Below are 21,690 nucleotides of genomic sequence, written 5' to 3'. Positions count from 1 at the left end.
GGTATATGGGAGTTAATAAGCCCTTAGCCGTGGTATATTGGCCATATACAAACTCCCGATGTGCCTCATTGCTATTATAAACTGGTTACCAACGTAATTGGAGCAGTATAAATGTTTTATCATACCCGTGTATACGGCTGTCAGCCAATCAGCATTGAGCTCAAACCACCCAGTTTATAATGAAAATTCACACCACATCTTGGTATAAGTAACAACCCAGCCACTGACAAGACCACTAGAGAAACCTTGACTTTATTTAGCACACATTTGTAAAATTAACTACACTATACAAATGGTTTCCTCATTGCAGTAATGATACAGGGGGTTACAGGTCCAATCCCCTATGAAACCCCATACCAGGGATTTTACAAGACCCCGTGGGGGAAGAGGCTTGGGGTAGGGCACGAGTTCAGTGGATCCAACACTTCAGCGCTCTACGCGATAGAAATTAAATGGTAGTTTCTGAGGCAATATGTAGCGTTTACCGTGAATGCAGTCTCCGCTGAACTTCAGCAATACAGATTGAATAATGCCCGCCGACAGATCTAAATTGCAGGGGCGTCTCCATTTTATCCAGACAACTGATTTCCTTCGGTGGTAAAACCAGTCATCTCTACTCCTCTGGCTATATGGAGGTAGCGTACTGGTCCAGTTCTGTGTGCTTCAGCCAACTCCTCCTAGTGCATGTGTTGTCTGGGAGGATAACGATAGTTAGCTGCTACACCTGAGTATCCTACGAAGCAAGCTGGATCTACTCTGGGTTTTCTAAAACTAACCAGCTTCACAAACCAGCTCAGGCTTCATCCTTACACAAGGCTCAAAATGTCTTGTCTGCGGCTAACTCCAGCAGGCTTGTAACTGCGCGTGCATGTCGCACGGCGAACTTAAATGAGACAAAAATCAATCCATGGGCGACTCAGTTTAACATTTTAATTTGTGCCGAAATCAGAATGCATGAAAATGTATCTTGCAAATTCAGCAGACTGCGGTGTGAAATGCTTTCAGAAGGGCTGTCTTTATTTTTAATTAATGCCCCCCCCCTCTCTCACTCTTATATACACACACTTATTTTGTATTAAGTCATACAAAAGTTACATTGCGTTAAGTTTAAAAGGCATTCTGACATGACTAAAATATGTAATGTGATTTTAACATAACATTTGATTCATCAAATATCAGTCATCTTCCTGAAATGAAGGGGTTGATGAGGGAATCTGATTTCATTGGTTCTCAACTCAGGGCCCAGTCATTTCATTCAAGGTAAGTGGAGTTAACATTGAGTTAGCCTGCCTCGGAGCAGGGTAGTTCTGAAGGATTCATTGCCATATAAATGTACCTGGCTAAAAGGTGAGCCACTTTCGTATGACCGCTTATCCTGAGTTGAACTCAGTTGACCAAAGTTACCTCGCTAACTCCTCAAACCTGCTTCGTAGGATATCAATCTGAGACCAGGCTAGCAGGGAGGCAGTTGCATGCAGTAACTGTGGACACAGCTCTCTGGTTGGACTTCCCACTATGCCATGGGGGGGGGGGGGGTCTGATCATATTTGCATATCAAAACGAGATAGTGTGTCCATGTGTATATGTCCCACTGAGCACACACACGTCTGCCAGTCAGAAGAACCACACTTTATTACTCGGACATAAAAAAAAAAAAGACAAAAATAAGAGGGAAGGGAGCGGGTTAAGCCAGGTAGCTGTACGTGTCTTTCTCTCCATCCACTCTCTCCAGATACTCCTTCTCTATCAGGATGTCTATACACTTCTACAGAGAGACAAGGGTAGCAGAGAAAAAGGGGGCAGAGAGGGAAAGGGGGTGAAAAATATGTACTTTAAGACAAAAATATTACAGTTGGTGCAATGTGTGGGAGTCCTTTGAAAATGTATTGCGACAGGTAAGTGTGTGTGTTACCTTAATGACTGGGACTCTGGGTTTGAAGCGGGACGAGAGCTGGTTTAGGACTTCAGCCAGGAGCTGCTGGTGTTTCAGAACCTTCCTCATCTTCATTATCCTCACTATGGCAGCCTACACAGTTCATAATACTTAGTGATACACACTGAAAGAGAAATTCAGTTCAGGAGTTTCAAAAAACATGTATATGCGGTCGGGAACACACCTGTATGAGGAGCTTGCGGTCCTCCTCTATGTTCTTGTGTGTGGTCTCCTGCTCCTGTTTCTGTTCAGTCTTCATAGGAACGTTAATGTTCACACGCAGCTTCTTACTGGAGACATGAACAACAAACATTTTTATAAGGATTAAACCTATGCTTAGACAGAAAACGCACAAGAACCAGACAACACAAAAGGAGAAACAGAGAGCGGACTTACTTCTTGTATCCCAGGAAGAGTTTGATCAGGGTTTCTGGTTTGAACTCCACTTCGTCTATGTTAGCATTCTCATCCTCCAGGACCTGACACACAGACCGCGAGACTGAAAAACAGCTTCCATCTCAAGACTGTTAAACAGCCATCACTAACAGAGAGGCTGCTGCCAACATAGACTCAAATCACTGGCCACTTTAATAATGTTTACATATCCTACATTACTCATCTCGTATGTATATACTGTATTGTATACCATCTTGCCTATGCCACACGGCCAACATGCATCCATATATTTATATGTACAAATTCCATCCCCTTACATTTGTGTATAAGGTAGTCGTTGTGAATTTGTTAGATATTACTGCACTGTCGGAAACTAGAAGCACAAGCATTTCGGTACACTCGCATTATCATCTGCTAACCATGCGTATGTGACCAATAACATTTGATTTGAGTCACTACTTTCCATCAGCGTGTAGGCTTTTATACTGCAGAGTCCAGAGCCCTCTAGTGAACGGACTATCATTATATACAACACATTCTACTTGACTTGCACTTACCAGCAATTTGGATTTCAACAAGATCTGCAACACTTGAACCAGAATGTCCTAAAAACAACAAAATGGTAAAAACAATATTCACAGCCAGTGAAATACAAATGTGCAAATCTCATCAGGGGTCATTTAAAAACATTTAATACATCTCTATTTAGAGCACAGTACCAGCATAACTCACGGTTTTGATCTGTGTGCTGTCAGTGAGTTGTTGTACGGAGTACAGGTCCTCTGTGTTGTACTGCAGCAGGATAGCCATCTGGAAGGTAGAGGCCTGCAGAGTGTACCTGGAACATACATTAAATTAAATATGTGATAACATACATCTCCAGATTCTAGTGAGAAGTGACCTTGTACCAACTCTGTACCTGTTTTTAAAGCAGTTGGTGACCAGCTCTCCTTTAGACAGGTGGTAGAGCCAGGTGAGTTTCCGACCGCTGTGTCTGCTGCCGTAGAATGCTGTGAACCGCTGGTAGCTACGCTCCAACTGGAGGATGAGAGGTTAATGCATTAGGTCTACTCTCCCTTACGTATTTGGTCAGTGAAGCTAAAACTTTTAAATGGTTTCTATATACTCTATCATTTTGATATGAGATCAAGTGTTTTATATGAGGTGACGGTACAGAATGTCACATTTTATTTATGGGCATTTATTTTTATACATGTTTTACCGTTTTGAAATGAAAGCACTTCATGCATCTAGTTCATCCATTTGAAGGGGTCATAAGCATTGAGTGAGAAAGCTAGAGGAATAAATATCATACCCCCCCCCAAAACATTTACCACCCCTGTTATTGGTTATGGTGAGAGGTTAGCATGTTGAGGACATGATGTTTATGCATCTGTAACTTTCTCACTCATCATTATTCACGATGAATTCATGATTATCCATAATCAAGGTAGCATCCATATTAATTTAGAAGTGTTCAGAAACATTCTATTCTTATTTACAATAAAAGTGATTGTTTGCTAGGAATATGGTAGCAAATACCAAACTTTACACTAAAATGTAATACACAAGTGAATTTGTCCAAATAAACTCAGCAAAAAAATAAACTTCCCCTTTTCAGGACCCTGTCTTTCAAAGATATTTGAATTTTTACGAATTAACTTCACAGATCTTCATTGTAAAAGGGTTTAAACACTGTTTCCCATGCTTGTTCAATGAACCATAAACAATTAATGAACATGCAACTGAGGAACGGTCATTAAGACACTAACAGCTTACAGACGGTAGTCATTTAAGGTCACAGTTATGAAAACATAGGACACTAGAGAGGCCTTTCTACTGTCTCTGAAAAACACCAAAAGAAAGATGCCCAGGGTCCCTGCTCATCTGCGTGAATGTGCCTTAGGCATGCTGCAAGGAGGCATGAGGACTGCAGATGTGGCTAGGACAATAAATTGCAATGTCCGTACTGTGAGACGCCTAAGACAGCGCTACAGGGAGACAGGACGGATAGCTGATCATCCAGAAACCCACCATGGCCAGAAACCCACTATCGCAGGACAAGACAGGACTGGCAAAAAGTGCTCTTCAACGACGAGTTGCGGTTTTGTCTCACCAGAGTTGGTCGGATTCGCGTTTATCGTCAAAGGAATGAGCGTTACACCGAGGCCTGTACTCTGGAGCAGGATCGATTTGGAGGTGGAGGGTCCGTCACGGTCTGGGGTGGTGTGTCACAGCATCATTGGACTGAGCATGTTGTCATTGCAGGCAATCTCAACGCTGTGCATTACAGGGAAGACATCCTCCTCCCTCATGTGGTACCCTTCCTGCAGGCTCATCCTGACATGACAATGACACCAGCCATACTGCTCGTTCTGTGCATGATTTCCTGCAAGGCAGGAATGTCAGTGTTCTGCCATAGCCAGCAAAGAGCACGGATCTCAATCCCATTGAGCACGTCTGAGACCTGTTGGATCGGAGGGTGAGGACTAGGGCCATTCCCCCCAGAAATGTACGGGAACTTGCAGGTGCCTTGGTGGAAGAGTGGGGTAACATCTCACAGCAAGAACTGGCAAATCTGGTGCAGTCCATGAGGAGGAGATGCACTGCAGTACTTAATGCAGCTGGTGGCCACACCAGATACTGACCCCCCCTTGTTCAGGGACACATTATTCCATTTATGTTAGTCACATGTTTGTGTAACTTGTTCAGTTCATGTCTCAGTTGTTGAATCTTGTTACAGTCGTATGAAAATGTTTGGCCAATTTCCCTGTCAATTTCCATTTATAAATAATTGGGTGTTTGGATCAGCTATTTCATTTGATCTATCAAGTAACTGATGGACACAGTAATATTTCAGTAGTGAAATGAGGTTTATTGGATTAACAGAAAATGTGCAATATGCATAAAAACAAAATTAGACGGGTGCATAACTTTGGGCACCCCAATAGAAAAATCACATCAATATTTAGTAGAGCCTCCTTTTGCTAAATTAACAGCCTCTAGACACATCCCATAGCCTCTAATGAGTGTCTGGATTCTGGATGAAGGTATTTTGGAACATTCCTCCTTACAAAACATCTTCAGTTCAGTTAGGTTTGATGGTTGCCGAGCATTGACAGCCCGCTTCAAATCATCCCACAGATTCTCAACGATATTCAGGTCTGTGGACTGGGATGGCCATTCCAGAACATTGTACTTGTTCCTCTGCATAAATGCCCAGGTAGATTTTGAGCAGTGTTTTGGGTCGTTGTCTTGTTGAAATATCCAGCCCCCGCGTAACTTCAACTGTGTGACTGATTCTTCAACATTATTCCCAAGAATCTGCTGATATTGAGTGGAATCCATGCGACCCTCAACTTTAACAAGATTCCCAGTACCAGCACTGGCCACACAGCCTCACAGCATGATGGAACCCCCACCAAATTTTAATGTGGGTAGCAAGTGTTTTTCTTGGAACGCTGTGTTCTTTTGCCGCCATGCATAACGTCCCTTGTTATGACTAAATAACTCACATCTTTGTTTCATTAGTCCACAGCACCTTATTCCAAAATGAAGCTGGCTTGTCCAAATGTGCGTTTGCATACCTCAAGCGCCTCTGTTTGTGGCATGTGTGCAGAAAAGACTTCCACATCACTCTCCCGTACAGCTTCCCCGTGTGCAAAGTGCTCTGAATTGTTGAACGTTGCACAGTGACACCATCTGCAGCAAGATGATGTAGGTATTTGGAGGTGGTCTGTGGGCTGTTTTTGACCGTTCTCACCATCCTTCGCCTCTCCGATATTTTACTTGGACTGCCACTTCTGGCCTTAACAAGAACTGTGCCTATGGTCTTCCATTTCTTCACTATGTTCCTCATAGTGGACACTGACAGCTTAAATCTCTGCGATAGCTTTTTGTAGCCTTCCTCTAAACCATAATGTTGAACAATCTTTGTTTTCAAGTCATTTGAGAGTTGTTTTGAGGCCCACATGTTGCCACTCTTCAGAGGAGAGTCAAAGAACAACAACTTGCAATTGGCCACCTTAAATACCTTTTCTCAAGATTGGATGCACTTGTCTATGAAGTTCAAGGCTTAATGAGCTCACCCAAACCAATTGTGTGTTCCAATTAATCAGTGCTAAGTAGTTACAGGTATTCAAATCAACAGAATGACAAGGGCGCCCACATTCTGCATAGCCTATTTTTCACATGTGATTTAATTTCATACAACTTAATATTGCTACACTAGAAATCTTCGTCTGGACAATACCCCAGTACTCAGCTTTTATTAGAAAATGAATGGCATGCCACTGTGATCATTTTCTGTGACGACAGTAAATTATTATGCAGCCTCAGAGGGGTGTCCAAACTTTTTCATAAGACTATGTTCATACAAATAGTTACACATGTTAAGTTTATTTTCAGCAAACAGTTGACATTTCTTTTTTTGCTGAATTTACTTGTCACCTTCAAATGGTGGGACTAGATACATGACGTCCTTTCATTTCTAAAACAGATATGTATGGAAATACCCTCAGAATAAAAGGTGACATTCGGTACTATCGCCTCTCAAATCCAAAATGCTGGAGTATAGAGCCAAATTAAAAGTTAACTTCACTGTCCAAATAAATGTGTTGGGGAGTGTATTTTTTGTTGTATTGAGTTGTGTTGGAGTTATAGGAGGGATGTGTGTATCATTACAAGGTTGAATTGGTATTGAGTTGAGTCTCACCTCGGAGGGCAGAGCGAAGGTGCATGATTGCTGGAACGGCCAGGACCCGGAACTCAACACTTGGATACTGAAGTCCACTGTAACACACCTCATTATTTAGCATTGCAAACACATTTACAACAAATACCAGTAAACAGAAGTATTAGGTTTATTAAGACAAACCAACAGGTGCTTACAGTCGAGAGGTTCAGAGTTGGTCAGGTGTTTCTTGAACTGTTCGTTGAGGTCTTTGCTGACTCCAATGTCCTGGAACATCCTCTGTAGTTTAGATGTGTACTCAAAGCCACACGCTTGCTAAGGGAGAGAGAAAGTCACAATACTTTCAAAATTACATATTTTCTTTTACATTCCTTGGGGTGATCAGTCTGTGGGAGATTGGATAGATATATATATATATATATATATATGTGTATGTGTGTGTGTGACAGACCTTGAGTTTGGAGATCATGCTCGCCTCTGCGTCGTCGCTAGCACTGTTCTGGTGGACGAGGCGTTTAGCCAGCATCTTAGCATAGAACTTCTGGAACACATCCTTGTCCTCTATATACTTAAACACCACCATCTGAGGGATGAGCAACATATGAAAGGTTTATTGAGATAGGAGGTTGAAACAGTTGGTAACTCAAATTAGTTCTGAAGAGAAAGTCAAAAGGTTTATGAACAAAGAGAAGGTCCTCACCACTTGGTTGAGTGTGTCCTCCAACTCTGCCTCTTCTGGGTTCTTAGAACTGGAGAACAGAACACAGTGAATGTTTAGATACATCAGAGACAGACAATAGCCCCAGCGCCATTCAGTAGATTACCCACCTCTTCTTGAGCAGAGAGTCACAGTATCTAGCCAGTAGTTCAGGTGATTTGCTGGAGGACTGGGCCATCTTAGTGACCGTGTTGTTGTTGATGAAACGACCACACGCCTGGAGAGAGAACGCGCTACAACATCAGTTCTGGGTATTTATATAGGAATCCTTACTACATTGTTGTTTTTCAAGGAGAAAAAAAGTTGTTTATTAAACAACTAGAGTGCACCTTGTCTAGAGCAGCTACGAAGCCAGCGTCGTTGTTGAAGGCAGACATGACCAGAGCGTTGTACTTCTTATGGACATTCAGTGTGGTCTGGACATACACCTTAGGGTCCTAGGAGGGACAAACACACACACACACACATATATATATATACATATACACATATATACATACACATATATACACATACATATATACACACACATACATACATACATACATACATACATACATACATACATACACACACACACAAGCGTGCGTGTACATACGTTGAGAGCAGCCTCTCCACATTTCTCTATAGCGGCCAGGCCCTGGTTGTGGATGTGTGTTTCTAGGAGTTTCTTTAGCTCTCCTAGGCCATCCGTTATACGAGACACCAAGTTATACATCCGACCTAGATCTAAGAGGGAGGAAAAGAGAAAGAGGGAGAGAGAATGAGAGACTGAGTACACACAACTTTTGTCTAAGAACACAGGCACTCATAACAGCAAGGCATATATAACTCCTTATACTTATTCTCTATTGTATTTTCCATTTTGTGGGTTGAGCAGCTGAAAACCCCCCTACATCATTCCCTACCTTGGTTCTTGTCAGCATCCAGTAGATTCTGGAACTCTGTGTGGAAGATCTCCAGGTGTTTCTCTATGAGCACCTGTTCACACCGCCTGGCCAGCTCATCCTGAGTGGACTCATGGAGGTACACCTGCACACGCCTCTGTTCCTCTAGCAGACGGGCCTCGGCCTACACGCACAGAAACACAAGGTTAACTTCCTGGTGCATTCATGGAGCTACACCTACACCCGTCACTGCTGTTACCCCCACCCTCTTTTTCATCCCCTCCATCCTCACCTTCTTCATGTACTCGGTAACAGGGTTCTGTTGGAGGAACTCGGTGCTCTCTCGTGTGTAGAAGCGTTCGGTGTCCGTGAGGAACTGGCACTCAAAGTATTCTTTATACACTGACAGCGTAGGACCCTTAGCAAACGCATCCTCCTCATTCAGCCCCAGCTCCACTATAGGAGACAACACACACACAGTCAAGTCTGAGACTTCTGAATTCTTCTATAAGAGAGAATTCGGTGATGTGCTGGAATGTGATATTTTATAAATGCGTGTCTAAGTGAAAACTTGGAAGTGGATTGGTTTGAGGTGTGTTGTACCGTAGGACTGCACCACACCACTGATGAGTCTGGTGTTGATGGTCTCTCCATTTCTCTCCTTCTCGATCAGCTTCAGGACTGCATTCGTTACCTGAGAGAGAAAGCGAGCGAGCGGTGTAAAGTCAATGAATGTATGAATTACGTTGTTTGCAGTCTTAGAATAAGATCCCAGCACTTTCCATCGCTACACCAGTTACACATAGAACGACACAGTCAAACACACTGAACTGGCATGGTTGGTGATTCTATTTACCGTGCGTGTGTTGTGTCAGTCAGATGTGACATCATCATCATACCCACCTGTTTGTTTAGGGGTCTGAATAGACACTCCCTCCACGTTACCAACGCCAACTACAGAAGAGGGCACGAGGGATAAATGGAGGAGAGGATAAACTAATGTCATAATTCACTCATCTTTTACAGTTGAAAATTGACACCCTCTCCCTTCCTCTCACCGAGTAGATCTCGTAGATGCCCTTGCGTCCCTCGTCACATTCACGTCTGACCCAGTGCCTGTTGAGGTAAGCACAGATCCCATTCAGCACCTTACTGGAGAACCGGTAGTCCTCCCACTGCTGTGTGTAGAACTTCAACACACACTCATCCATCAGGTCCTCACCATCCTGGGAGAGAGAGAGTAGAGGGGGAGATGGAAGATGCATTGGTCACCAAACAAAATAAGGTACAGTTCAAGAAAAAGAGTAAACAATGATAGGTGGAATTGGCACCATATTTTCCTTGTATCCAACCACACATTAGACCTGTGAAAGGTCATCAAAGTGCCAGCGGGTCAGGAGAGGATGGAATCCCCATGTCACTATACCACTCACCATGAGCAGACTGGTCAGGTAGTTCTTGAGGAACTCCTTGAGTCTCTTGTAGAGTTCCAGGCCTACAAACTGGGCCCCCCCAGGAGTACTGCTCTTCTTGGAGGGCTTGTTGGGGACGGCAGACCCCCGGCCTTGACTGGACTGGTGCACGCTGGTACAGTAGTTATACACATGGCTGACAGGCAGGGGAGTTAAGACAGAAACATTGTGGTGGTATCAGGTCTATGGCAGCAGGACTCTGACCTCTCTACATGTGATGTGACCTAGCCCATCAGTAAGTATTGCACCACTAGGACACACCCATGAACACAACACCATAATGACACTGCAATATACACTGCATACTGCTGTGAGCTTCTACTTTGGGAAGTAGGCCATATAAACCTTAAACACCCTTCAAAAGGGAAACCACAGCAGCCTTACCAACTTAATAACCCCTTAAATTCCACCCCTTAAATCCCCCCCCACTTGGCGTGTGGGATACGTGTAGAGCTCCATGTAGCGTGACTTTGCCATGCTCTGCCGTGTGTACACCTGGTGGATGCCAGCCCTCAGGTCGTCCCAGATCTGGTCCAGCCCGATCTGCTTCAACCCATGTGGGTTCTGGCCCCTGTTGGACGACATCGTCACGTCCCTCCTGCTCTCCTCAGCTCCTTCTTCTCTCCTCTGCTCCCACTCCTGTTGTTTCTCTCCTCTCAAGTGTTGTCTCAGAGTGTGCCGTCCATGGGAGGCTGGTGAGTGCGTGTCAGTAAGTTTGGCTCTGTCGTCAGTTGCTCCTCCTCACAGCCTTATGCCAGCAACACCTCACCACAAGACCTGGAGGAATAAGAGAGAGAAAACAGTGGTTACTAACAGTGGTTACTGTTCTTTCTAGCAGCTGAACTATGAACGACGTGATTACAGCTAGCTAATGACAGATTAGTCCACTTTAGGGCCAGGCTACTTCCTTCCCAGTCCTCTGGCAGGCAGACTGTGACAGAATACTGTGACAGAAACCGCAGTACATTCAACATGAGAGGAGCTCTCCACAGTCCAAAGACATTGATTAGTGTCAGATACATCGCTATGTAATATAAACACTGATTGGCCAGGAGACCAGGAAATGGCAACATCAACAATGTCCCTCTCCAATTTACAAAGATATGAAGAGAGAGAAGGGAAGTGAGGCTCATTGTTGTTGACAGCCAGGCAGAGGGTCTATATATAGCAGAGGACAGCCAGCCTTGTCTCCATCTCTGGTCATTTACCGTCATTTAGGCACAAGGCTGAGGATGTTTGTTTGTGTTGCAACCTGAACACTATTTACTTCCTGACACTGTTGACAAGCAGTTTGTGTGTGTTTGTGCTTATGACCAGCACTAGATTGGTGGATAGGCCTAGTTCTCCCATGTTATATTTAGACACACCAGTAGCAGTGGTCACTTGTTTACGGTGTGTGTGTACACATGATGGCAGGAGTCTTAAACTTCAATAAAGACAGAAGGAGGGTGAGTGAGTAATTTACAGGATGTCCATGCTGTGAACATGGAGGCCATGACAGTGATTTCCTCACAGTTCGTTGTGAAACCTGAAACTCTGGCACATCAACGTCATCATGTTCCTCTACTGCAAATTTCATGACCCCATCATGTGTTGTTTCTAGGAAAGACCCCAGGGGGTATACTACAAAGGAGGTTAAATGAGTTAGCCAGCTAACTTTGATAAACAACCAAAATACCTATTGCTTTTTTGGTTCATTAAGAAAGCTAAACTCAGATATGTGCTTTTGGTTGTTGAGTCAGCGACCATGCCCATTTCAAGTGCATCTGTTTCAGAACATTTAGAGAAGTTAGCTGGCTAACTCACTGAACCGTTATTGTAGTATACCCCTCAGGGCTGATTGCTAATAGGAACGAACATCTGTGCTAGACTAGCGTGTCAACACATGACAAGAACAGTAACGTAACTTTTCTAATGGCGTCAGCTAATGGTGATCCGAATAAGGTTCACCAACCCTACAACTACTTACACTAACTGTAAGGCTAATGTTTAAATATCTAGCTAATCCAATTGGGCCTTTCTGCAGGAAATTATACATTAACAACACAATACAACTGTGAGAAACCATAATGGCACAATGAGTCAGGGAAGAGAGAGAGCTGTGGTCGTGGGAAAGCAGTCCGGTAAATCTCATTAGGCTACCTCAGTCACTGTGTCCTGGCCAGAGTCACTGAACCTTACTAGGGCCCGGGACGATACCAGTATTGCGATACTCGTTAGTATCATGGCAAGGAAACAAAACAAAGCAGATGTAACTTCTATAGAAAACAACCCTAATGTTGGTAACAAACATCATCCAGAGTCATATGTATTATAGCACACAACATTTTACATACAGCAGGTTTTTAAAGGACCAAAGAGTTTGGTCTGCTTCAGTTTTTCATTTTTGCCAAAAGATAGTGATACCGATATCTTCCTGGCCCTACCTAACAGCCTACATATACATTAACACACACCAACAATGTAATAAAACAGAAACAGAGCTAAACCACCTCGCTAGCCTTCGACCCAATCAGGCCTTCTCAACGAGAGAAGATTAACCTACTTCCTTATTGACTACAGATTTAACAAACCCAATGCCTAGAGGTCCCGAGTGGCTGAGTTGGTAGACCATGGCGCTTGCAACGCCAGGGTTGTGGGTTTGACTCCTGCAGGGGGACCAGTATGAAAATGTATGCACTCACTACTTACTGTAAATCGCTCTTGATAAGAGCGTCTGCTAAATGACACATTTTTAAAAATTAAAATGTAAAAGGTAAACCTTAGGTGTCGTCTGCCACAAGCAAAAAAATGTATGAATAAATGTTTCATTGCCACATACATCGGATAGGTGCAGTGAAATTAGTTGTTTTATAGGTTCAGCCATAATGGTACGGCACCCCTGAAGCAAATTAGGGCCATGTGCCTTGCTCATGGGCACATTTTCACCTTGTCGGCTCGGGTATTCGAAGCAGCAACCTTCTGGTTACTGGCCCAATGCTCGAACCATGAAAGAGTGATTCATTCACAGAACAGAGATACTGTGTATCAGATAATGCAAAAGCTATGCCTCGGGAACACGCAATCCTGTAGTCAAATCACAGTGTATTGGGAACCATTTAATTGCTTTCTAGCTTGGAGTGCAGGGTGTGTTTTGGGGCAATAAGGCAGGCTATTTCATTAGTGTATACAGCTTTTGATTCTCACTCAGCTCAGTATTTGAAAGGCTAGTGCGCACGCACACCAGGATTGATTTTATAGTCACAGCTCTCAGCAGTCAGCACGCCTCTCACATGTTAAACAGACACAGGTCATCTAAGGTAAAGGCGGGGAGGGGGTGTTCAGCCTTGCACACACGTCTAGCATCCAGGTTTCTTCAGGCTGTATCAAACAGGCGCTTTGCTGACTGACTCAGAGGAACAGAATGGGGCTGCAGGTAGCCTAGTGATTAGTGTTGGGCCAGTAACCAAAAGGTTGCTGGATTGAATCCCAGAGCTGACAAGGTAAACAAACATCTGTCGTTCTGCCTGTGAACAAGGCAGTTAACCGGTAGGCCTTCATTGTCAATAACAATGTTCTTAACTGACTTGCCTAGTTAAATAAAGGTAAAAAAAGAGATGTCAAGCTGCTCTATTTCCTACAAGAGTAGAGCAGTTCTGCCTCAGAGGAAGTCAGGGAAGCACAGAGCATGTAGGAAGAGGTTGTTTCCTACTAACCATCATGGGGTAGTTAGTGATTGGTGGGGGAAGCCATTACTGGGGTGGTGAGTGTGAGGCAGACAGGGTCAGATTTCTGTCCCACTTGAAACCAAACACTAACTAGGCCTACATGACCTAAAAGACGACTGTTCCATTGACACACCGTCTTTCCCTCACTTACCACTCTGCCTTGACAGAGCAGAAATAATTGTTTGTTGTGATACTCAGACCAAATGAGTGTAGTTTAGTGACAGAGCCCGAAGAGGGTAAAGACTGCAGTACTTCGGTTGGACAGAGTATATATGGCTAAATAAATAACGTTAGTTTTAATTTGCTCAATGTACATTAGCGGGCAATCTCTTCAATGTTACAGAGGTCCAAAGGCAGCTTGCCTTCGAGCTCATCTGTATTGTCATAACTAAACACAGACATGTTTGCCAACAGCATTTGGCCAGACTAGTAAGTGTCATGAACTGTTGTTGTTGGCCAGCAAACTAACTTAACGTTAACTCGCTAACGTTATTTAATGGCAAAACATTTGAGCAAATATGATACCACGGTGACTTTTTCAAGTTTGCTAGTTATTATTGGTATAAGTTACTTGTTCGCTAAATCAACACATTCATGGGCTAGCTAAAGTAACATCACCATTACTAGGTTAGGATAACGTATCTAACGTTAGCTGACGCAGCTAAGTCAGCCGTTAGCTAGCTAGGTTAGTTTTCTAAACAGCGTAGCTGCCATTTTTGGACCCGATAGCTAGTCGTCGCCGGGCGTCGGTCTAATTCATGTTTGAGTATTTTGATAAGGCTATGACGAGCCAGACAATATTTTCTTAACTAAATATGAGGTTAAAACCATAATTTCCGATAAATTAAAATGGCACCCTGTTCAATGAGTCAGGATTATTCGCCAAAACATCTCCTGCTTGCGCGGCTACCCACAACGAGCTGCTTCCTCGCTAGCTAGAGGATAGCTAATTAACTAGCTCAAATAAAAGCTTCATGGCACTTAGACAATAGAATAATAAGCTATTCTTACCATTTCTGAACCGTTTATTTGCCCCAGCAATAGAGAAATACAGGTTCAGGAATCTAGCTATCGACGCCTCCTTTACTAGGTTCTTGACTGAGATGGGATTTCCTTCGTTTCGCAGTTGTCTCAAGATGATGTAGCAGCGCTAAGATCTCCTAGTGAAATGAAATGACGATGACACGGTGAGTGGGTTACCACAGCGTCAACGTCAAAATGGTCTATATCGTAAAAATGTCTAAAAACATAAATACGATTTTTGGTCTTAATTTAATGTTCGGGTTAGGTTTAAATTGGTAGAAATAGGCGGGGTTTATTACATTGTGGCTGTGGTAACTGGTGACAACTAAAATGGCAAAATCCAAACACATGCGCATCATACAAATATAAAATCAATTAAATTGTGGATATTTGTTTGAAGAAGAAACACAACCAACCAATGATTCACTTGACATTACTTTTATTTCATTGACAACCGGATTTATTACAATTACGTTAATTTATAAACTAAGCCAAGAAATCAAATGGTAAACAAATAAGCTTTATATACCATAACATACCATAACTCAATTATGGTAAATACAGTAGTACCACTCAACAGCCCAAACATACAGCATTTAACCATTTTAAACACTCCACTTAACCAGCTGTGCTTTTTCACTGTTACATAAAGAGGCTCCAACTGTGCTGTTCCACTACAGAGGTCTTCATTGGTAAGATTCTCATTAGGGTATTTATTCTTCCATTGTTTAGATGTGTAAAGACTCTCAAAGAAAGTCTACATGAAGATGTGTTGTTGTTAACAGGCCATGGTCAGAGAATGACAGCGCCTGATCCTCTGGGATTCCTGTGACACTGTGAGGTCAGGGGACGACCCCAGTGGGGACTGTGCTACATGTTTATCTTCAGAATGATATACAATAATCAGAGGAGGCTAGTGGGAGGGGCTGTAGGAGGACGGGCTCATTGTAATGGCTTAAATGGAACAGTATCCAACACATCAAACTAATGGAAGTGTTTGACCCCCTTCCATTAATTCCATTCCAGCCATTACAATGAGCCCACCTCGTGTAGCTCAGTTGGTAGAGCATGCGCTTTCAATGCCAGGGTTGTGGGTAGGATTCCCGCCGAGGACCAATACAAAAACAGTATGAAAATATATGCACTCACTACTGCACTCACTACTGGGTAAGAGTGTCTGCTAAATGACTAAAATGTAAATGTAAGCTCCTCTTCTGACAATAAAATATATCTACTCAATTATTTCCTTCCTCTGATGTTTTTAGAAACAATATCTCTCTCATCGTCACTCAATGCATAGGTTTACCTCCACTGTATTCACATCCTACCATACCTTTGTCTGTACATTATGCCTTGGATCTATTCTACCGTGCCCAGAAACGTGCTCCTTTTACTCTCTGTTCCGAACGTACTAGACAGCCTAGAAGGCTTCTAGCCTTTAGCCGTACCCTTATCCTACTCCTCCTCTGTTCCTCTGGTGATGTAGAGGCTAATCCAGGCTCTGCAGTGCCTAGCTCCACTCCCATTCCCCAGGCGCTCTCATTTGTTGACTTCTGTAACCGTAAAAGCCTTGGTTTCATGCATGTTAACATTAGAAGCCTCCTCCCTAAGTTTGTTTTATTCACTGCTTTAGCACACTCTGCCAACCCGGATGTCCTAGCCGTGTCTGTTATCCTGGCTTAGGAAGACCACCAAAACCCCTGAAATTTCCAGCCCTAACTATAACATTTTCCAAGATAGAACTGCCAACGGGGGAGGGTTGCAATCTACTGCAGAGATAACCTGCAGAATTCTGTCTTACTCTCCAGGTCTGTGCCCAAACAATTTGAGCTTCTACTTTAAAAAATCCACCTTTCCAGAAACAAGTCTCTCACCGTTGCCGCTTGCTGTAGACCACCTTCTGCCCCCAGCTGTGCCCTGGACACCATATGTGAATTGATTACCCCCATCTATCTTCAGAGCTTGTGCTGTCCTACAATCTAAGCTTGATGCCCCCAATCTCACACAAATGATCAATGAACCTACCAGATACAACCCCAAATCCGTAAACACAGGTACCCTCATAGATATCATCCTAACCAACCTGCCCTCCAAATACACCTCTGCTGTCTTCAACCAGGATCTCAGCAATCACTGCCTCATTGCCTGCGTCCGTAATGGGTTTGCGGTCAAACGACCACCCCTCATCACTGTCAAACTCTCCCTAAAACACTTCAGCGAACAGGCCTTTCTTATCGACCTGGCCCAGGGATCCTGGAAGGATATTAACCTCATTCCGTCAGTAGAGGATGCCTGGTTATTCTTTAAAAATGCTTTCCTCACCTTCTTAAATAAGCGTGCCCCATTCAAAAAATGTAGAACCAGGAACAGATATAGCCCTTGGTTCACTCCAGACCTGACTGCCCTTGACCAGCAAAAAAACATCCTGTGGCTTACTGCATTAGCATCGAATAGCCGCCGCAATATGCAACTTTTCAGGGAAGTTAGGAACCAATATACACAGGCAGTTAGGAAAGCAAAGGCTAGCTTTTTCAAACAGAAATTTGCATCTTGTAGCACAAACTCCCCAAAAGGTTCTGGGACACTAAAGTCCATGGAGAATAAGAGCACCTCCTCCCAGCTGCCCACTGCACTGAGGCTAGGAAACAGTGTCACCACCGATAAATCCACGATAATTGAGAATTTCAATAAGCATTTTTCTACAGCTGGCCATGCTTTCCACCTGGCTACCCTACCCTGGTCAACAGCCCTGCACCTCCCACAGCAACTTACTCAAAACTCCCCCATTTCTCCTTCACACAAATCCAGATAGCTGATGTTCTGAAAGAGCTGCAAAATCTGGACCCCTATAAATCAGCAGGGCTAGACAATATGGACCCTCTCTTTCTAAAATTATCTGCCAAAATTGTTGCAACCCCTACTACTAGCCTGTTCAACCTCTCTTTCGTATCGTCTGAGATCCCCAAAGATTGGAACGTTTCCGCTGTCATCCCCCTCTTCAAAGGGGGAGACACTCTATACCCAAACTGCTACAGACCTATATCTATCCTACCCTGCCTTTCTAAGGTCATCGAAAGCCAAGTTAAGAAACAGAACACCAACCATTTCGAATCCCACCGTATCTTCTCCACTATGCAATCTTGTTTCCGAGCTTGTCGTGGGTGCATCTCAGCCACGCTCAAGGTCCTAAATGATATCATATCCGCCATCGATGAGACAATACTGTGCAGCTGTATTCATCAACCTGGCCAAGGCTTTCGACTCTGTCAATCACCACGTTCTTATTGGCAGACTCAACAGCCTTGGTTTCTCAAAGGACTGCCTCGCCTGGTTCACCAACTACTTCTCAGACAGAGTTCAGTGTGTCAAATCGGAGGGCCTGTCCGGACCTCTGGCAGTCTCTATGGGGGTGCCACAGGGTTTAATCCTTGGGTCGACTCTTTTCTCTGTATACACCAATGATGTCGCTCTTGCTGCTGGTGATTCTCTGATCCACCACTATGCAGATGACACCATTTTGTATACTTCTGGCCCTTCTTTGGACACTGTGTTAACTAACCTCCAGACGAGCTTCAATGCCATACAGCTCTCCTTCCGTGGCCTCCAATTGCTCTCAAATGCAAATACAACTAAATGCATGCTCTTCAACCGATCGTTGCCCACACATGCCCGCCCGTCCAGCATCACTACTCTGGACGGTTCTGACTTAGAATATGTGGACAACTACAAATACCTAGGTGTCTGGTTAGACTATAAACTCTCCTTCCAGACTCACATTAAGCATCTCATTCCATGTGTAACTCTGTGTTCTTGTTTGTCGTACTGCTTTGCTTTATCTTGGCCAGGTTGCAGTTGTAAATGAGTACTTGTTCTCAACTAGCTTACCTGGATAAATAAAGGTGAAATAAAAAATTGTAAAAAGACTCACTCCCATGTCCCATTCTGGAAATATTGCACAGAAAAAGTATTTTGTTGACACAGCTTTTAAATGGAGAATCATGTCAAGCATTTCATTAACTGCAAAACCGCTCATGTCATCTACAGATTGAAATGTCCACAGTGCAAGGTGTTCTACATTGGACAGATAAAGAGACGCCTTCAAGGGCACTTAGAGGAACACAAGTACACCATACGGGTAGGCTATGAAGACTACCCCATGGCAAGGCACTTCAAGTCCTTACACCATGGCCTCCCTACAAGCTATGGGTGTTGATCATGTTTTGGCTTCAATTAAAAAAGGGGACCGTCTTAAACAGCTAAACCAAAGGGAAAGTTTTTCGAATTAGAAACTACAGGCCACTAAGTACCCTGGTTTAAATGAAGATACATATTTCTCACCCTTCCTGTAGGGTTGTGATAGGTCCTAGGTCCAGGTTCTAAACGACATCATAACCGCCATCGATAAGAGACATTACTGTGCAGACGTATTCATCGACCTGGCCAAGGCTTTCGACTCTGTCAATCACACCATTCTTATTGGCAGACTCGACAGCCTTGGTTTCTCAAATTATTGCCTCGCCTGGTTTACCAACTACTCCTCTGATAGAGTTCAGTTTGTCAAATCGGAGGGCCTGTTGTCTGGACCTCTGACAGTCTCTATGGGTGTGCCACAGGGTTAAATTCTCGGGCCGACTCTCTTTTCTGTATACATCAATGATGTTGCTCTTGCTGCTGGTGATTCTCTGATCCACCTCTACACAGACGACACCATTCTGTATACCTCTGGCCCCTCCTTGGACACTGTGTTAACTAACCTCCAGATGAGCTTCAATGCCATACAACTCTCCTTCCGTGGCCTCCAACTGCTCTTAAACGCAAGCAAAACTAAATGCATGCTTTTCAATCGATCGCTGCCCGCACCTGCTTGCCCGTTCAGCATCACTACTCTGGACGACTCTGACTTAGAATACGTGGACAACTACAAATACCTGGGTGTATGGTTAGACTGTAAACTCTCTTTCCAGACTCACATTAAGCATCTCCAATCCAAAATTAAATCTAGAATCGGCTTCCTATATCGCAACAAAGCCTCCTTCACTCATCCTGCCAAACATACCCTCGTAAAACAGACCATCCTACCGATCCTCGACTTCGGTGATGTCATCTATAAAATAGCCTCCAACACTCTACTCAACAAACTGGATGCAGTCTATCACAGTGCCATCCATTTTGTCACCAAAGCCCCATACACTACCCACCATTGCGACCTGTACGCTCTCGTTGGTTGGCCCTCGCTTCATACTCGTCGCCAAACCCACTGGCTACAGGTTATCTACAAGTCTTTGCTAGGTAAAGCCTCGCCTTATCTCAGCTCACTGGTCACTATAGCAGCACCCACTCATAGCACACGCTCCAGCAGGTATATCTCAATGGTCACCCCCAAAGCCAATTCCTCCTTTGGTCGTCTTTCCTTCCAGTTCTCTGCTGCCCATGACTGGAACGAATTGCAAAAATCTCTGAAGCTGGAGACTCACATCTCCCTCACTAGCTTTAAGCACCAGCTGTCAGAGCATTTTACAGATCACTGCACCTGTACCTAGCCTATCTGTAAACAGCCCATCTATCTACCTACCTCATCCCCATACTGCTATTTATTTATTTATTTTGCTCCTTTGCACCCCAGTATCTCTACCTGCACATTCATCTTCTGCCGATCTACCATTCCAGTGTTTAATTGCTATATTGTAATTACTTCGCCACCATGGCCTATTTATTTCCTTAACCTACCTCATTTGCACTCACTGTATATAGACCTTTTGTTTTATTTTGTTCTACTGTATTATTGACTGTATGTTTTGTTTATTCCATGTGTAACTCTGTGTTGTTATATATGTCAAATTGCTATGCTTTATCTTGGCCAGGTCGCAGTTGCAAATGAGAACTTGTTCTCAACTTGCCTACCTGGTTAAATAAAGGTGAAATAAATAAATAAAAATCTGCTGCCATCTAGTGGACATTTTGCTCTAATGCACTCAGCTATGTTTAGACTGCTGTGGTCCATGTTTGCTGTGTTCTAGTGTACTATAAAATAGATGGCTCCTATTTTTAGCACTTTGCCCAGTCATATTCAAGGTTAACTACCTTTCCATGAGTTCTGATGCTTCTAGCCTTGAGTTTCATTTTTTTATAACATATCTACAGTATTTCACTTTTGAATGTGTATAGTATTGCTTACTAGGTGTTGTCCAATGACTTCTGTAACCACTCCCTCTTCTAATCAGGGTTGATTGGAAAAAGATGTTCAGAAGAGGACTATTATCATATCTTTGTACTCCCTGACGGCCATGCAGCCGAAACACGTCGGAGTTGTAAACGTTTTTTCCATTGAGCATGCCATACAAATAAAGGCATTTTAATTAATTATATGAAGAGAGCCTCGGTCCTCCTTTCCCAATCTGTATTGTTGAAGCTTGTGTTTCAATGCTGTTTAGCCACAGTCTTTTATTTAACCTTTATTTTGATCATGCTGAGAACAAGGTTTTTCATAAGAGCCCTGTAATTACAAAAATGACAAAAATATACACATCAATACACTAGAGCGATAACACAATCATGAAAAACAACAGTCAGTAAAAGGCCAACAATCAGCCATCTGAATTTCCCTAGCCTAGTAATGGGAAACAAAACTAAAATCAGTATTATCTGTATGCCTGTACAAAACAATTATATGTAGTACAAAACAATCTGTTGGTCTATACAAAACAATAATCTCTACAACAATCATATAAAACATCATTGGTTATATTCTCTTCAAAATTGATCATGGAAACACAGTGGTTGTAGGCTTACTTGTACTTGCAAACAACAGATTACAGCTCATCCAAAACAGTTCCACAAGGTTTTTAACAAAAACTAAAAAAG

At 43.3% G+C, this 21,690-nt stretch overlaps 1 protein-coding gene across 2 annotated transcripts; it reads right to left on the bottom strand.

Moving 5' to 3' along the window:
- Positions 1 to 236: 236 nt before the first annotated feature.
- Positions 237 to 15,108, bottom strand: cul1b (cullin 1b). Of its 2 annotated transcripts, XM_064949315.1 has the most exons (22): positions 14,818 to 15,107; positions 10,545 to 10,876; positions 10,061 to 10,235; positions 9,686 to 9,853; positions 9,531 to 9,581; positions 9,231 to 9,321; positions 8,920 to 9,083; positions 8,649 to 8,811; positions 8,339 to 8,469; positions 8,070 to 8,177; positions 7,851 to 7,957; positions 7,723 to 7,771; positions 7,474 to 7,605; positions 7,220 to 7,337; positions 7,044 to 7,120; positions 3,249 to 3,367; positions 3,062 to 3,167; positions 2,887 to 2,934; positions 2,330 to 2,412; positions 2,118 to 2,223; positions 1,913 to 2,026; positions 237 to 1,765 (listed from the first exon to the last, which is right to left on the bottom strand). In XM_064949315.1, the coding sequence occupies exons 2-22, from the start codon at positions 10,682 to 10,684 to the stop codon at positions 1,685 to 1,687; spliced, it is 2,331 nt and encodes a 776-aa protein (XP_064805387.1). In that variant the 5' UTR covers positions 10,685 to 10,876; positions 14,818 to 15,107; the 3' UTR covers positions 237 to 1,684. The 2 variants fall into 2 exon arrangements, with proteins under 2 accessions (XP_064805387.1, XP_064805388.1); XM_064949316.1 differs by lacking the exon at positions 9,531 to 9,581 and having other exon boundaries at positions 14,818 to 15,108.
- Positions 15,109 to 21,690: the final 6,582 nt, after the last annotated feature.

The sequence above is a fragment of the Oncorhynchus masou genome, chromosome 30 (assembly GCF_036934945.1).
Source record: "Oncorhynchus masou masou isolate Uvic2021 chromosome 30, UVic_Omas_1.1, whole genome shotgun sequence".
NCBI lineage: Eukaryota > Metazoa > Chordata > Actinopteri > Salmoniformes > Salmonidae > Oncorhynchus > Oncorhynchus masou.
Note: the sequence above shows the minus strand (reverse complement) of the source record. Positions and strands in the feature narration are given on the sequence as shown.

Coding starts and splice junctions, on each gene's coding strand:
- cul1b (XM_064949315.1), bottom strand. CDS start 10,684: ATGTCGTCCAACAGGGGCCAGAACCCACATGGGTTGAAGCAGATCGGG. Junction 7,338..7,473: donor GCATGATCTCCAAACTCAAG/GTCTGTCACACA, acceptor TCTCTCCCTTAG/CAAGCGTGTGGCTTTGAGTA. Junction 2,027..2,117: donor ACCGCAAGCTCCTCATACAG/GTGTGTTCCCGA, acceptor TGAACTGTGTAG/GCTGCCATAGTGAGGATAAT.